Source organism: Chrysoperla carnea, chromosome 2, assembly GCF_905475395.1.
Source record: "Chrysoperla carnea chromosome 2, inChrCarn1.1, whole genome shotgun sequence".
In the NCBI taxonomy this organism is placed as follows: Eukaryota; Metazoa; Arthropoda; class Insecta; order Neuroptera; family Chrysopidae; genus Chrysoperla; species Chrysoperla carnea.
Window position 1 is genome coordinate 4,693,048 of NC_058338.1, and position 19,157 is coordinate 4,712,204.

Consider the following 19,157-nt stretch of genomic DNA (forward strand, 5'->3'; position numbering starts at 1 on the left):
GCTTTCAATATTAAATTTATAAAAACGAATGTAATTTATATATTTCTTATTTATCTCTCCAAACTATGTATTGTTGTTCATTTCTTGGTTTACTCCGTCAGAATTAGAATGAAATATCGCTGGTATTCAGAAATACAGAAACAAAGATATCTACCTAACTCAAGTTGTAAGTTTGACTAGTAGAACAAAAATTTGAAGTTCAAGATAATTTCTTTCATCATTTTGCACGTAGGTCTTTATCATTTTGTGATTTCTATTTTCGAGAAAACATTACAGATGCTTACTTTGGCGCACTTTAATGGTGAAAAAACGACAAACTACATTATCCAAAGACATGACCCAAAAGTATATTTTCCTCTCTACAGCCTTGGATTCAATGGATATTCCCCTAAAATGCATAGTTTCTGAATAAATTTCAAAAAATACCGTAAAAATACAGTGACAAATTTCCCGAACTTTCTTATCAATTGCTTACCAATCATAACAAACATTTTATAGCACTTGAAACCGCTTGAAATACATAGCTTTGCTGTTTTCTTTTTTACTTCTTTTGTTTATATCTGCTTCCAGCGGACTAGATTTATACGCAGTTATGCACCTGCAGTTATCTCATAGCACAGCAAGAAATATCATTATCGTGACTTCAAATATACATTTGAAGATTTTTTTTTCTTATTCTTCTTAATTTGTAGGGGATTTTAAGAAAAGAAAACCCAAGATATTAGCGCTTCACATAAAGTTTTAAGTTTTATTATCAAAGATAATAAATTATAACTCTTCGATATTTCGAAATATATTTCGATTTTTGCCAGATCTCCTTTCACCTGAACCTGTAATTCCTATAGTAAGATGCTCCGTAATTTACCCAATCAACGAATGGCTACGACAAACCCATCTTGATTTCTGAGACTTTGCGCAGGGCATACGACAGGCCAAACTGTGTATAACCATGGCTAGGCCAGTTAATTGTGCTCGTCTGACACTTACTAGAGCACAAGTGAGAAGGAACTCTTAACAGGACACTGTCCATTGAACTATCACCTTTATAACATGGGGATCTCTACTGTTCCCACTTGTAGGGCTTTCATGCATGTTGTTTGCACCTCCAAAAATCTGCAGGGCGTCAGATTCAGAATGTTCGGATCCGAAACCTTGGATATATTAATCCTGGGAGAGATCCCGATGAAGAAACTGTGGTCTTTCTGCGTGGTGTCTGGCCTCGACAGAATCCTATAAGTTCATCCGATTTTCGCAGCGCCTCTTATCCGAGGGCGTCTCGAGTTACCCGAAGACTAGTCGGTCTCAAGGAGGGCACGAAGGACTCTTGGTCTAGGTGCTAGGGAGCCACTTGCGGTACCCCTGTTTTTGTTATTATTACCTATTATTGTTATTATTATCTCTACCCTCCATAATCCAAAGTGAACAACGTCCATTTTACCCTATAGATAGTGAATGTTTTTTTATCTTATGTGATTCATTTTCTAGACATTTGCTGTCTATCTGGTAACATAGTTCGTCACCATAAAAAGAAACATTCTTTAACCTTGGCCAAACACTTATTTATTACAATCATTTAAAGATGTTTGTTGTATATTCTGAACGCATACTTATCACATGTAACGAATACAAACGTACCTATAGGTTTTTTTTATTCTCTCTTGGGTTATTTAACGACCTTGCATTTCCCTGATGCAGTATTACAAACAATTTATGATAACATAATATTTTGTAAATAAAAATATGATTCCATATGCCAATTATTTTCAAATACCTTTGGCTAATAAAACTAGAATTTGGCTAAAAAATTAACAAGCCGTGGGTAGGGTCTGGTGCGACTCTTAAGGTCCGTACGAATAACTTAACAGTTTAATAAAAAGTTCGAAAATTTAAAAAAATAAAAACTCGACCCAAAAGACTGTTATGAAATTCTGTTCGGATCATATTGCTGTTAGTTACGCTTCGATTAGCACAAAAATTTGGATTTTTTTTAAAATTGTTTTTGTTTTTCTTTACAGATTGTTTACACCGAACAAAAGACTCAATTTTGAGTTTCTGGTGTTGTGAAAATTCAAAATATTCTCGTATCGTATGATCAAAATAAGAAATAGACAAGGTGAAGAAGAAGGCGAAGACGAAGAAGCTGTAGAAATATGTCGTTAAATTGTGGAGCATGTTTTGCCAAATATTTATTATGTATATTTAATTTTATTGTTTTTGTAAGTATTCAAATTTAAAAATTACTTATTTTGACCCAAAAATACAAAAATTGGGAAATTTTTTAGATAAAGCCTAACATTCAGACCGAAAAGCTTTTATTTCGAAGCGTTTCTGGAGATATCTAGATTAATTCTCAATACATCTTGAAAAGTGCTGAACTTTTATATGTATAATTTTTTTATTTTAGAATAAGTCTAAATTATCGAAAAACACGAAAATCAGCCTGATTTTAACTAAATACGAGTTTCACTGATATCGAATTAAGAAACTCCGGGATAAAGACCCGGTAAAATCCGTAATTGAGCATGAATAATTTTCGCATGGAAAATTTTTACCCGATCCCGTCTAAAAAATGCTCCTGAACGTAAAAGTGCAGCTTTACGGTGGGTAACCCGGTAGGAAATTGTTTAAACTATTTTTGTTGGCCTAATTGCATTTTAAATGCTTGATTGTTAACTGATAAAAGATCGCGCGAAAATAACGATTTTCTGTTCATGTCTATACATGCCAGAAAGATGGGATTTTCCCCAATCGACTCGAAATTCAAAATCAAATTAACAGAAAAGTCCAACAAATTTCACATTCCACAATCTAAATATCCATGGGAAAGTTATTCATGACTAATGACGGATTTTACCGCAGGATCTAATATCATTTGATCTAAATAAAGTTGTGAATCGATAGTTTTAAATAATAAATAGGTACTTAGTCTATAAATGACTAAAACCAAGGTCGTATTAAGTAACATACTTAAATTTTAAATCAAATGTTTACCCTATTATTAATATTTAAGTATGCTAATTGATTTATCAATTGTCCTATATATGGGATCTAAAAATCACTTGTTTATATGCAACACTTGTCACTGTGACAGCATGAGATCAAAATACGAATAAAAAAACCAATTATATCAACATACCTTACTTTATTTAATGCGGATATTCATAATCGTACAAATATTTTTATTATTATTAATAATAATGACATAATCTTATTGATTAATAATTTTCTTTTGTCTTTTTTGCCTGATACAGATTTTGATACCATGTATATATGAAATATACATGGTATATTAAGTTTAGTCCCAAGTTTGTAACGCTTAAAAATAATGATGCTAGGAAAAAAATTTGGTCATAGGTGTTCATAAAATCACCTAATTAGTCCATTTCCGGTTGTCCGTCCGTCTGTAGACACGATAACTCAAAAACGAAAAAAGATATCGAGCTGAAATTTTTACAGCGTACTCAGGACGTAAAAAGTGAGGTCAAGTTCGTAAATGAGCATCATAGGTCAATTGGGTCTTGGGTCCGTAAGACCCATCTTGTAAACCGTTAGAGATAGAACAAAAGTTTAAATGTAAAAAATGTTCCTTATCAAAAATTAAACAACTTTTGTTTGAAACATTTTTTCGTAAACATCACTGTTTACCCGTGAGAGCGCCAATTAGGCGGAAATTTTATAATATGTACTATACTTGATTATCAGTTATGTATGTGTCACATGTTTGTATGTGTAATGTGATAAAGAAATCAACACTGACTATGCATTTCAAAAATTAACTCAATTGTTTGTTTTCACTTGTTTTTATAACATTTTAATGAGTTGAACAACAAAACAGAACATATTAAAAATTTATGGTGATCGATAGATATTCTTTAACTAACTAATGCTATAAGAGCCCATAACAGAAAGGCACCCATCAAACAACTCAAAATTTAAAAGTCAAAGATACACCCCCTTGCTTCCCCACGCTTCGCCACTACTAGGGTCATGCCATATTTGGAAAATTAATATATATTTGTTTTTACAGTTAGCGGGTACTACAGTATTAGCAGTTGGAATATGGCTTGCAGCGGATACAAATTCATTTATATCGTTAATGAAAGTTGTAGATAATGAACAATTTCAGGTAAGTTCAAATTTTTTTTATATAAAATGCATTTTTTTTTTTTTTTTTTTGGATTTGTTCACACTTATAGCGAAAATTAGACAATGCTTACTTAGATTTTGGAAAATAATACATGAAGGGTAAATAATTTTAATATACAAGAGATTTCAAAAATAATGAAGGGGTTCGATATAGAGAATGTAATTCTAAGACGAAAACCTTCATTAACTTTCATTTTATATTTGAAAATTTGTTGATAATTATCTAAATTAGCGAAGCCATATCTCGTTAAGAGTGTCATAGATAGGAAACGCTAAAGGATTTTTGAAATTCTCTGTATTTCTCTGATTGGGAAGTAAAATAATAATAAAAAAATAAATAAATACAATTTTTTTTTCTTCAAATAAATACAAATAAAACCTGGTGAAATCATTGAAACAAATTTTTTAATTAATATGCAAAAAAAGATCGGTCAAATGGAGTGTTGGATACGAACACTAAAGGGTTCCAAGGTAACATAAAAAAGTCTATGAGTTTGAAATGAATGTCTAGTACCTATGATACTGGGGTATTTTGCATAAGGAACTTTATAACATAAGGATCAAATTTGTGATCAAATTTAACCTAGCTCTAAAAGGTTTCAAAAATTTGGAGTCCTGGTCCCGGAATTAAGCACATAATTCATAGTTAGCGAAAAATTGACATCACAGCTGAAAAGAATGACCCAAAATTAGTGGGTTACAAAAAAAATTCTAATAATATCGGATCACATTTGCCTGTGTTATCAAAAAAATAGAATTTTTTAACTTTATGACGTCATGAGAATCCAAAAAATTAATTTTACTCTATCACATCTAAATTTTATCCAATTTTGATCAACGAAGTATGTAATCCTACTAAATTTGGGTCATACTTTTCAAATTTGTGATCAAAATTAACGTAGGTCTAACATATTTCAAGAATGTGGAGTCCTGGTCCCGGAATTAAGCACAACAGTGATAGCTACCGAAAAACTGGCATCACAGCTGAAAAGAATGACCCAAAATTAGTGGGTTTCAAAAAAAATTCTAATAAAATCGGATCAAATTTGCCTGTGTTATCAAAAAAATAGAATTTTTGAACTTGATGACGTCATCAGAATTCAAAAAAATTAATTTTGCTCTATCACATCCAAATTTTATCCAATTTTGATCAACGAAGTATGTAATCCTACTAAATTTGGGTCATACTTTTCAAATTTGTGATCAAAATTAACGTAGGTCTAACATATTTCAAGAATGTGGAGTCCTGGTCCCGGAATTAAGCACAACAGTGATAGCTACCGAAAAACTGGCATCACAGCTGAAAAGATTGACCCAAAATTAGTGGGTTTCAAAAAAAATTCTAATAAAATCGGATCAAATTTACCTGTGTTATCAAAAAAATAGAATTTTTGAACTTGATGACGTCATCAGAATCCAAAAAAATTAATTTTGCTCTATCACATCCAAATTTTATCCAATTTTGATCAACGAAGTATGTAATTGGTTTCAAGAATGTGGAGTCCTCGTCCCGGAAAAATTTTATAATACAGATATTTCAACAATTCACTCAGTCAATTGTTTACTTTCACTTGTTTTTTTTAAATTTTAACCTAATGTACGTACTTAATTTATAAATGTAGAAGTTTTTAACTTTTGAATCTATAGAATGTGAGGAACTTTTAAGTTTTATGGTACTGATTCCTAAAAAGTAATTTTAATATGTATTATATGTATACAAAACAAAGTATAATATTTAAATAAACAACATTTTAAGTTATATTATAGTTTTATAGTAGTTAGTTTAATTAAATCAAAATAAATTTCAAAAAACAGTTGATGCTTGTGAAAACGAAAGTAAAAATTTTAATGTTCTATTTACAATAAATATAATATATAACACTAACCTAAAGTAAAGCAAGCTATTGCATATAAAAATAATTACTGTATTATTAATGAAATACAAAAAAAAAAACACACAAATTAAAAATGTTACAAAATTAATGTGTATAGATGATATATACATAGGTACTTAAATATAAACAGGATACCTTCGCTTAACGTGTATTCGAAATTTTGATTATTAAACAGTATGTCGCATTTAAGATGTAGACACAGAATTTCTCGAAAACTCCAGGAGGAGACGGGCATACCGTTGCGCCCGGTAACTCTGAGACCTATTTTGTCACGATATTCGTGTTCAGCGATCCTTAAAACTCTCGTGTAACAAGTTTGAACCGATTATATACCAAATTTCCCGAAAAATTTTCTAGACGACGAGGAACCGTTTAACTTGAGCACCAAGTACCTCTCAGACCAATTCTGTCACAATATTCGTTTTCACCCACACCAAAAACCCCCGGGTAACAAAATGAAATCATTTTCATCACCGAATTGGGAATTTAACATTAACGGTCAGTTTAAAATGCAATTATAAAATGCATATTAATTATGCTAATTTCATATTTTTAATTTCTTATAAATCGGACTAGGTCACAAAATTTCTTGACGCAATCATATACCGAAAACCGCATTAAAATCCGACTTACTGTTCAAACTGTGATCATTTTTTGTGCTTCGTTTCTTCGCCTTATATAGAAATTAAAACAATTTGGTTTCTGAAATTACGATTGTCAAAACTGTTGAATAAATTATCAAAAAAAATGTCTACTTTCTTCGAAAAAATTTGATAAATAACTACTCTGGACAATATCAATATAGTGAAATAAAGTAGGCAACGAATGCTAAAAATCTCAATGAACAAAATTATTTTCAAACGTATTATTAATACAGCGCGTTATAAAAAAGAATGCTTGTATATAATAAACGTAATTAAAGGTAGCTGAATTAACTTCTAGCTAAAACCGTAAAACATAATAATATTATTTTTATGCTTTGATAATTTTTGTATAATAATTTATTTTTATTTTAACAAGAGATAAAAACTAATTGTTTATTGGTTGGTAATTAATTCATTAAAAAAATTAATTAATTTATATTCAGACAAGTTTTGCATATGTGATGCAAAAAATCAATGCGACCATAAAATACGGCATAAATAGAAAGAAGCTTTTTAAGAACGAATAATTTTTAATTTTTTTTAAATACAAAAAGGCAAGAATTCAGTTTATTTGAAAAGTATCTTAATAGTTTTCGAGATTTAATGGGATGAGTGTAAAGGGCGGCTAAATAGCTAGATCGGACCCTATAGGCATTCTTTTCACACAATATCTTTATGATGTAAGAGGACTAATAAATCATTTAATCGTGATAATATAATTAAATTCGTAGAATTTCTACGTCTATAAGAAAATAAAATAATTGAAAACAAGATAAAATAAATGTTTTTATTTTGAAAATGTTAAGATGAAATGTATGCATTTAAGTATGTTTTAGCACTCAAATAGTATTAGACCATAAGCTCATAATGAAGTGAAACTCTGATGAATGAATGATTTTCTTTGATAAAGATGAGTTTGGTAACAAAAAATGTGAACAAAGCTGCCGTTTTCCGCCTCCATGGAACAAACAAATAGTATATATACCACGGGAGTCTAAGTAATAAATTCCTCTTCTTCCCAATCTTTGTTGTCCGATGCAAAGTCAAAATTTGAGACATTCTTTATTTTTTCTCCCTAGATGTGTAATATACTATTTCAACCTTTTCGAAATTTAAAAACTTTCTACTGTTTTTCTACGTACCCTGTTGTAAACCAATAACTTTTAACATATAATATATAATAGCTGGATTACCGAGCAATGCTCGGTACTTTTTGAGTAAAAAAGACACAAATTTTATCACAAATATAAGAACCGTTTAATTTGAATATCCCGCTAATGTACTTTACTTCGTTAACTACGATATACACCAATAGATGTCAGAAAGAGTCATATTTTGCAGTGTAAGTTTCAGTTTTTCCTGAAAACACCGATAAAATGACGTTTTTGTAAAAATGATACCTAGCTAGATCGATTTTTCTCCCGCAAAAACCCCTCATTTTCATGAAAATGGTTGGAGATATTTCCGAGATCGTTGATATATAAGATAGAGTTGTAGAAAAACACGAATAAAATTCAAATAACATTTTTCTATGTTACAAATTCACAAAAAAGGTAACTAAATAGAAAATAGTTTTCGCTTACGGTCTAAAATAAGTATATTTGCGTGTGTGATGATAAGATGAGATAATCTAATAACACACAAATTATAAATTTCAATACATTTATTACTTAATTTCCTTTTACTTGTGTTGTGTGTGGTTGCTTACTTACTTAGTATTGTAATAAATCATGCAATTTATAGTAAAAACAATTCATTTAATAATAATAGAACTAATAATAATATAACGTCTATATAATTTATCATCCATCTATCATCGTTGTAATAACTATATAAATTTTATGTTTTTTATCCAGATATTGCAAGCCAGTTTGAACTGCATTCAATTTACTCCAAGCAAATTAGAAATAGGGTATTTGTGTGTCTTCTTTAAATTCTGAAACGAGAAATTTCAAAACATAAGGTTTTATATTTATAATTTTTACTAGAGTGATACCCACCCGCTTCGCTGGGCTTAAAAGTAAACATTGATAAAGGTTGCTCTCGCTTATATATTTTCTATAACACTCCAAATAATAGTAAGGATTGTTTTACACAGCTAAAATATATGTATGGTTTTCTATTTTTTTTAAATGTATAATAGTCGTAATTATTCATTGAGTATATCAGAAAACATGGCCGTGAAATATTTTATATTGACTATTTTTACAGAAATCTGTTAATTATCCAATCATTATCCTCAAATTATTTGTAAAATGTCCTGAATTTAGTTCTTCGGCGGTTTTTGAGGTCGCTGATTGCGAATATGACGATAACCAAGATTCAGAGTGCACCTGGAGATCAGTACGCCCTCGTATCGACGTCATCAATAGGAATTACTACCCGATCTTTGGCCGGTGTTCAATTTAGGCATTATCAAGTTATTTCATAATTATTTTAGCGAGATTTCTTACATTTCAACATACTTCCGTTCTGGATCTTTTTTATCGTCATATGCGCAATTAAGGACTTTAAAAAATCCCGGTAGTTATAAAAATGCATGTATGTATATGAAGCCACAGGTGGACTTCTACTAATCATTTAATTAAAAATAAATAATCTTAAAAAATTCAATTTTATAAGGAATTTAAATAATTTTAAACGTTAATTGAATTGAATTTCAACTTTCACTTAAAATTTTAAAAAATATAAGTAAATTATTGTAATATTAGAATATACAAGAACATATTTATTTACGTTGCTACAAATGCATTCATATTGGTATGGAATCTATTTATAAATAATTATGTTGTAGGTATAAATTATGTATTTTATTTACATATTAAAGTATCTATCAAACATAAATAGGTAAAATGTAAGAAAAATGTAAAACAATCAAAATAATTCCAATTCAAAAATATTTATTAATAGTTAAATTCTGTTTAAAAGTATTATGTAATGCAATCTTATACAACATGTTCTGTTATTAACTGCAGAAACCTAACTTACCAAAATAAGCTCATCAAGAGCAAGAAAAAAAGTCTTTTCCAAATTTAGATCTGAGTCCTAGTTTGGGAGCTACAGGTATGACAAAAATTGATAGATTTGTTTATTCACTGACTATCATTCGATAACCAGTAGCCAATGATAATCAGAAGATATTAGTAAATTTCATTTAATAATATTCAACTGAGGTAGGGATTTTTAAAAATTATAACATGATTTAATTGGATTATATTATTTTGTAAAAACATTAAATTATTGTACGTAAACAAACTATGTGACAATGGGTGTGGTTTGTTTGATGTGTTTGGTGTGATGACGGACGAACAACCGGAAATAAAATAATTAGGCGATTTTATGAACACCTATATACCAAAGTTTGCTCGTATCATCAATATTTCGAAACGTAACAAAATTGAGACTAAAATTAGTATATACCTTGATATATACATGATATATTCAAACTATAAATATTTAACGGGATTTTTTGCAATAGGTAGTGCCGGACTAAACTTTTTGGTGTCCTAAGAGGGTAAAGAAATAGAGTATTTTCGTGAACTAAAATAATTTGCAATGTAAAAATTAAAAAGTATTCATAAAACTTTTGTGGCCTAAATGAAATAAATATACATCTATATAATTGCAATTGTAATTTAACATATGGTTAAAGTAGGTTAAATAATCCACAAGTTATGTAAAAACTTAAATAAAATGTAATGAATTTTTACTTTTAGGTAAAACGATCACAATATTTATTATAACATTTCTATTTTCTATGTAAAATAAGTTGTAAATTCTAATTTATTATTAATTACATTATTTTTGTATACATAAGTACAAATAAGGTAAATATGGGTAGTTAAAAATAATTTTTACTCATTTCTTTCTTGTTATATCCACTTCAAGAGACTGGTCATTCTATATTTTTCGAGCCAAAGCCAAGATCCAGCTAACCAATTCATGTAAAAAGTCGGAAATTTTCCGTAGAATTCAATGCACTTATTCTATACACTTTTAAAGTGCGGGATCACATTCAAAATGACTGCCACAGTATTTTTTTAAAATACGCTTCGTATCAAAAAAAGTTTCGAACAAAAACTGTGTAACTTTTAAAAAAAGAAAGTCCTTAAGTAGGCGTTCCGAAGATCTTGCGCTTACAAAGGTCTCTATTAGCAAAGCTATTGCGGCGCAGGCATGCTAAACGTCTGGACCCGACAGTGAATCACGTCTATTGCAGGAGCTGTCCCAGTGTGGAGGAAGAAGAGACGACGTTTCATTATCTGTCACTGTCCATGTATCTTGCCATGAAAAGGTGGACTTATTTGAGCCATCCTCTTTTTGACGACCTAAAGTCCGTTGACGTCAAATCACTCCTGCTGTTCTTAAACAACTCAAAATGGTTCAGGGAGTAGTGACCGGGGATCGATCAACCCTTTTTCGATATAACAACGGATCCCATGGTCTAAGTGTGTCCCACCCCAGGACAGCCACTATAACCTAACCTAAACTAAGATCAAATTCACATGTTAGCAAAAATATTTGGACCTTTCGATCAATTTGCCGCCCAATATGTGATTAGTGGAACATTAAAAGTTTATTATATAACCCACATTTACCTAAATAGGAAGATGTATAGGTACCGACCGATATATAGAACAATAATATTTATTTTTTCCATCGAAAAGTAATTTGATGGACACAAATCGGCCAATATATGACCTCATTTTACATTTGTTACAACTTGTTCCAATTCTTGTACATATGACTTGTATATGTGTTGAATGAACAATACTAGTAATTTATTTTAATAATCAATAATCATAATATCGAACAAGTGAAATGAACTGCATTTTATATTATTAAAAACAATTTTTTAACTTCCTGGTAGAGAAGCTATTGTTTTCATCCCGAAATACAAAATCGAAAATTTTATTTAGAAAATTTTTGTAAGTCATCTGATTTCAGGACCAATTATAATGGAAATTTTTGTAAGGTGCCAAAATATAGTGGATAATATTATTTATTTTTGTAACGTGTTTATAGGTGCCAAAAGAGATAATTTCTCGACCAACAATGGCACGATTTTCGGAAGAAGTGGCAAAATTCGTGTAATTTGACATCGAAAAAGTAATCGCCGACCAAAAATACCGTTTGGGCGATAAATACTTAGTTTGCAGTTTCAAAAAAGTTGAATTTCCGGTCAAAAATGGTACGATTTTCGGAGGACGTGATAAAATTCGTGTATTTTTACATCAGATTCGCATTCAACGGTCAAAAATACGTACTATAGATGACAATTTTAAGCTAAAATAAGCGTTTCAAAAACTTTTGGATTACTTAGACTCCCCGCTGGAGCTTTAAGACTCTTTATGACTAGGATAAGCTGTCTAAATGTTCCTTGGGTCCTATAAACACGTTACAAAAAGTTTCATGCAAAATTTTCTTAAATCCATTCAAATTTTTATGTTCTTCAAATTTCTACAATGAATTTAATTTAGTATTAGTTTGATCAGTTATTGGTATGACATCTAAAAGTCATATTCAACATGTCTTGTATAAATTTTTTTTCAAAAGACACCAAACAAACACTCGTGAATTATCGGTGCTACGTGTTTTGAAATTAACAAGTTATTTTTATGGTGGCCGTCATCATAATGTGTTTTGTACAACTTTAGTATAATTACTTGTAATTAAAATTGTAATAGTATTTCAAGCGAATTCCGTACTCAAGGAAAGTGAGTTAATCATTTTGTCCCAAAGCCAAAACCTGAATTTTTATCTTAAGGATGTTCCCTCGCCAGTAATAGAAAAAAATAAATTAGTAGATAAGGATCTGAATTTTTAGTATGTTGTAGTTAACGATACATATTATTAAATCAAAAAAAAATTTGGGTATCTTATCGATCAATTAAGAGAGTTTTTATTAATTAAAAATACACTAAATAACATACCATCCTCATATCATGCTATGTTATTTAGTGTATTTTTAATTAATTAATTACTCTCTTAATTGATCGATAAGATCACCCAAATTTTTTTTTGATTTAATAATATGTATCGTTAACTACAACATACTAAAAATTTGGATCATTTTCTACTAATTTATTTTTTTCTATTAGTGGTGAGGGAACTTCCTTAACTTAAGAAAATATTCGTCTAAATATTTAAAAATTAAAACATGTTTAAGTATTACTCTCTTAAAGAATTACTACCATTTTGAGAAATCAGAACGAAAAATCCAAAATTTTAATGTGGAAAGAAGTCAGAAAGTGTCACAGCTGTCACAAAACCATAAAAATGATTCTAATGAAACAAACATACAATGTGGGAATGAAAGTTAGTGTGGAATCATTTGTCTAGTGTTTTTTTTTTCTAAAACTTTATTTAAAGGTATATTAAAGTTCGAATTTCTCAACATGTAACAAATTTTAGTTATTCTTTAATGTGAAATTAGTTTGTTTACGCAGTTCCTGCGTGTCGAACTTTTTCTACATCATTAAGTACATGATTCATTAATAAGACATTTATTAATTAGTAAACAAACAACTAATTAAAAAAGTATTATTGAAAAAAAAAGTTGAGAAAATTACCTACACTACAAACAATTGGAAAAACCATTTTCTTCATTTAAATGAAATTTTCAAAGAAATATCTAATTAAAACAAGCTTTATAACAATTAGCATAGCTAATTGTTTAAATACTTTGTATATTTTACTGAAACAAGAGCCATATTGGAAAAATAATTTTATCAACAGAGATATTTTCATTCCAAAAAAACGAGACATTTGAGGCTTAACGAAAGACACACTTCGGCTATAAAGCCCATTGTGATTCCATATATGAATTTTACCACCTTTCCGTTGATTATTAAATTTATCAGCTCCTCAATTTCAGAGGCTGAGTGCACCTCCTTCATGCATATACCATGCAATACACCAGCCCATCACAACTATTAATTAAATTTATTTTGTTGCGATGGCGGGAATCGAACCCGCTACCCTAAGCATACCGCAGACGGAATTGGTTACGCCTTAACCAATTGAGCTAATAGGGCAACAGACAACCCTATAACACCATTATTCTTTTCCGAACGTTTATTAACCCAGTATGCAGAAAATTGCATGTGACACATTTCTAATTGTAACACAAGTTCAACAAAACATGCATTGTCCGTGTTTATTATAAATTCGATAAGAGGTAAAGAGGGAACATCATTTGCATTATGTAGGACATATCCGGACACGAAATAAACATTATTATTTATTTCCAACGGGTAATTACTGATAAAATATACGTGGAACATGAGTGTATCAACAAGTTTTGCACTATTTTTATATGACCTTATTTCAACTTTGAAACTTTATTATAATGGTAACGTTTTCGAGAAATTATTTTAAGATGACTAAATTTGCGATATTTTGTTCCAAATTGAACTTAAGTTAAGTTAATATTTTGCTAACGCTCGATTTTAAACCTAAATAACTTTTATTTTTCAAATGGTACCTACTTCTGCACTGGCTGAAACTTTATCAATCTATATATATAAAATGCTTTGTCCTAAATGACTGACTGACGGATCATCGCACAGCCTAAATCGCTGATCGTATAGACCTGAAACTTGGGAAATGTGTTCTTTGTATGACGTCCATAGGTACTTTTATAAAAGTACTAGCTGTGAACTACCCGCTTTGCTGGGCAACATCCCCACTTGCACCCCTCCCTCCACATTTCCTTGCGTGGGATAACAGTTTTGTAATGTACACGTCATGCTCTTTTATTTGATACCCCACTTAGGTATATTTGTAAATATTCGATAATTCATTCCCACTTTCTCGCTACACCTTTCTACCCTCCGAAGGTTAAAAGTAGATAAAAACAATAGATCTTTGAAGCTGGTTGTATATCGTGTCAATATTTGAGCTTAATCGATGCACAACTTTTTTAGTTTTTGAAGCATATCCCTTTCAACCCCTATTTCAACCCCTTACTCTACTATAATATGGATGTATTATACATAAAAACCTTCCTCTTGAATCACTCTATCTATTAAAACCGCATCAAAATCCGTTGCGTAGTTTCAAAGATTTAAACGTACAAAGGGACATAGGGACATAGGGACATAGGGACAGAAAAAGCGACTTTGTTTTATACTATATAGTGATGATTCATACTTTTGTATATATACCTGCAGTATATATAGATATAATGTCTTAGTATTGTACACTGTTGTCACAATTAGTCCATGAATATAAGAACATGATTTATGGACTTGGTGGTGCGCAATTTTTCATTTTTATATTATTTCTAAAAAGGAAATAGTCACAAAAAAACATTCTTTAAATTACAAAAATGGTTTGAACATTAAAATAACACCTCTTAATAGGAAATCTTGTAAATTGTCTTGGTGGTTAGTGCACCAGCAGAACGAGCCACTAAAATTAAATCGAACGATAAGATTTAGAATCGGCCTTATTGTGTGCGATTAAACGATATCTTTGATAACTATACTACAAAAACTATAATAAACTAACCAAAAAAAAAAAATATCACCTTGAAACAAATTAAAATTTATGGCGAATTTCTTTTCAATATAATTATTTATCCATAAATATTAATTACATGCAGTCGATTAGAAACTAATAATTGTCCATTATTACCAAAAAAAAAGTTACAATTATTCAGAGTATTGAAGGATCCGTAGGTCTTTCTAGTGAAGTTAAATTTAATTTGAAAAATCTAAGAAAAATCGCTTAGAAAAATCTATTTTTTAACTAATTTCTTTGTATGATAGAACGCTATTGAATTAAATCTTTTTTAAACTTATGTAGGGCGAAAAACATCCACAAAAAAAAAACTCAGTAAAATCCATCCATCCAAGCAGTGCATGTGAGATATCCCCCAAAGTGAAAATACGTCTAGGAAGAGCGATTTTTTTTATCGATTATAGGAAATTTCTTAAAAAATAATTGTGTACTAGTACTAGTCAAATGAACCACCTTTCGGTTACGGGTTCCGCATTACTCTTAAAAATAAAAAAAAACAAGACAATTTTTTGTGTGGATATTTGCACTTTTTGATTAAACCACAAAAAGCAAGTAAAATGGCAAAAGTTTTCGTGATCTCATCTAAAATTCTAAGCATCAAAATACAAAAACCAAATTTATTTGGACAAAATTTTACCTTCTAACGTTAAACTTAAAAATAGCGAACAAGAATGTAGATTTTTTTTAGCCATTGTATATAATTGACTGCGAAAATAAAGAAATCCATAATTGTTTAATTAAGACTCTACGGAATCCTAATTTATTGCATTTAAATTTTATAAAAGTAAATTCACTTGTATAACTATTTATTTTTTTAATGATCTTGAGTTAAAAATTTAAAATGTCCTTGTCTGTGTTTGTACTAATTTTAATTGGAATATTTTGATAATAAAACTTTAATTTGGTGTCAAATTAAACCATTATATATTTATTATAATCGATATTTTTGAATTTGGAGAATATCTTTTAATGAAAAATTAACTTAAACTTATTAACTTATGAACTTTTACTAAGAATTACTTTATCGAAGTGATCATAGCTTAAACTTATACTATATCGCAAAATCTATTTTGAATTCCATACTATGTGTTTTTCAGCGTCTATACTAAGTTTAGTAAAAGATGATACTCTTGTTAACTTTAAAAATAAATTCATCTTTAATGTATAAATAATTAACTATAATTACATATAAATTTCTCTTCAAAATGGCTAGATTTACAACAAAATATTTCTTTGCACTTATTTTATATAAAAAAAAAACAATGCGTGATGATGTATACTTTATATGAAATAGGTATAGAGCCAGGCGGTGATTTATTTAGTCATTTCTGAAAGAAAAATCTACTGTGCCCAAAAAATAAGGTGACATTGTATTTATTTTGAAAATTCTTTATTTATTCTTCCAAATCATTTTCATCCCCTTCAAAGTAATCCTCTCCCGATGTAATGCACTTATGCCAACGGATTTTCCAATCTTCGAAACACTGGTTGTAGTCACTTTCCAGGATTGCTTTCAGTTCCGTCTTCACTGCGGCTTGAATCTCCTCTATCGTATCAAAACGGTGTCCCTTGAGCGGTGTTTTAAGCTTGAAGTGAACAGCCAGAAGTCGCACGGCGCCAGATCAGGTAAATCGGTGGTTCCGGAACGATATGGGTTGAGTTTTTGACGAAATGATCACGAATTATGAGTGCAGTATGGGATGGTGCATTATCGTGGTGTAAAAACCATGAATTGTCTTTCCACAATTCCGGCCTTTTTAGGCGAATAGCGTTACGTATAGGTGGTCATAAAATTACATAATTAGTCCATTTTCGGTTGCCTGTCTGCCCGTCTGTCCGTCTGACAATACTTAAAAACTTAAAAACAAAAGGAGATATCAAGCTGATTTTTACAGCGTGCTAAGGACGTAAAAAGTGTGGTCGTGTTCGCAAATGAACAACAGAGGTCAAGGTTTGGGTCCGTAGGTCCCATCTTTTAAACCGTTAGACACAGAGCAAAAGTTTAATTGCGAAAAATTTTCCTTATAAAAGAATAGACAACTTTTGTTTGAAACATTTTTTCGTAAACATCGCTGTTTACCCGTGAGGGTGCCAATTAAGTGGAAATTTTATATGGGAGTATCAGATGTATGTGTGACATGTATATGTATAATGTGACAATGTAATCAACACTGTCCTTACATGGTATTTCAACAGTTAACTCGGTCAGTTGTTTGTTTTCACTTATTTCTCATTTAATTAAACATATCATTAAAAAAATTTCAGATCGCTTATAAGATAAGATGACGACCGACAAGCTCCTCTGATATGACTATCAAATACTATGACCGGCTCTAGACTAACTAAACTGTATAATATTTCAAGTTAAAAATGTCAACGCTAAAAACAATTAAATATAAAGAAAACATTTTACACCGATGATTATATTTAACACTTTTATAGAATAATAAATTTCTTTTTTTCTGCAATTTTTTTAGAAAATTAGTAATCTTTCTTTTTTGTATTATAATTTATCAACGAGGCGTTTGATATAGAAATGTTTTTTTGTATATAAAAGTGAAAGCATTTCTTTAGAGAGAATCATGTAATTTGATGTTAATTTAATCTTTCAAACTGTCCGGTTAAGATTACTAACAACGATACTAGAAAAAAAACAATTTAACAAGCAATTTAACAGATCTAAATTCATTTTTATAAAGGTTGATGATGTCACCAAGGTAAAAAAACATTTGATGACTGGTCGAATAATTTTTGAGATACGGAATAAAATTGATCCAAATATTGCGATATCTTAGAAACTCTGCATCCAATCATAAAATTAACCAGATTTTTCCATCCACCGAGTTTCATCAAATTCCAAAAGAAAATTTTTTTTGCGTTTTTCTCGATTTTTTCAAAGGGTCAAAAATCGAAAAAATTTTTGCATCTCCAATTTCGATAAAACTCAGTATATAAGGTAATTTTGACCCAAAAAGTTCAAAAATCGGTTGTATTTGATGACTGGTCGAATAGTTTTTGAGATACGGACTAAAATCGATCCAAATATTGCGATATCTTGGAAACTCTGCATCCAATCATTAAATTAATCGGATTTTTAAATTTTTTGGATCAAAATTACCCCATCCACCGAGTTTCATCAAATTCCAAAACAACATTTTTTTTGCGTTTTTCTCGATTTTTTCAAAGGGGTACCCCTTAAAAAAATTGCAAAAAATCGAGAAATTTTGTTTATCTCCAATTTCGATAAAACTCAGTATATAAGGTAATTTTGACCCAAAAATTACAAAAATCGGGTGTATTTGATGACTGATCGAATAGTTTTTGAGATACGGACTAAAATCGATCCAAATATTGAAAATACAGATTGCGTATTAAACACTCATTAATGGACACTTCAAAATTTCAGTTTTTATGTAACATTTGATCGTTTTTATATCGAAACATCTTAAACAAACCAATAGAGATTTTGAAATATTTTTAAAAGATAATAATTTATATAATTTTGAAATGAAATATTAATTTACTACAGCCGGCTCTGTATAAATTCATAAATTTACAGTTGTATAAATAAAGACGTGTCTATTTACGTATAATATTTAAATTTACGTGCACAACGTGATATCTATATTAAAAAAAAAAACAAATGTTTTTTATTTGTTATTTTCAAAAATGACCCATAAATCTACTTAATAAAATCAATAATATATTATTTTCAAATAATATATCTCCAGAATAGAGAAAGCTATAATATCCCAAGCAAATTTAATCGACGATAGAATCAAATTAACACATTTTGCATACAGAAAAATTAATTCGCGATTAAATCAAATTATTTTCGACATCTGTTATGATTTTCAATTTTTCACTTTATTTTATTTAAATTATAAATTCGTAACGCAGGAGATGCGTTAGCTAATCGAATTCCCTCAGAGATTTATTTAAAAAA

At 29.7% G+C, this 19,157-nt stretch overlaps 1 protein-coding gene across 1 annotated transcript in view; it reads left to right on the forward strand.

Annotated features, from left to right (window-relative positions):
• Positions 1-19,157, forward strand: part of LOC123293634 (tetraspanin-18-like) — a 43,046-nt gene that overhangs the window by 12,426 nt on the left and 11,463 nt on the right. Inside the window, exons 2-3 of the mRNA XM_044874515.1 lie at positions 2,016-2,216; positions 4,028-4,126. Of these exons, the coding sequence (XP_044730450.1) occupies positions 2,151-2,216; positions 4,028-4,126 (165 nt within the window). The 5' untranslated portion in view covers positions 2,016-2,150. The remainder of the gene's footprint in view (positions 1-2,015; positions 2,217-4,027; positions 4,127-19,157) is intronic.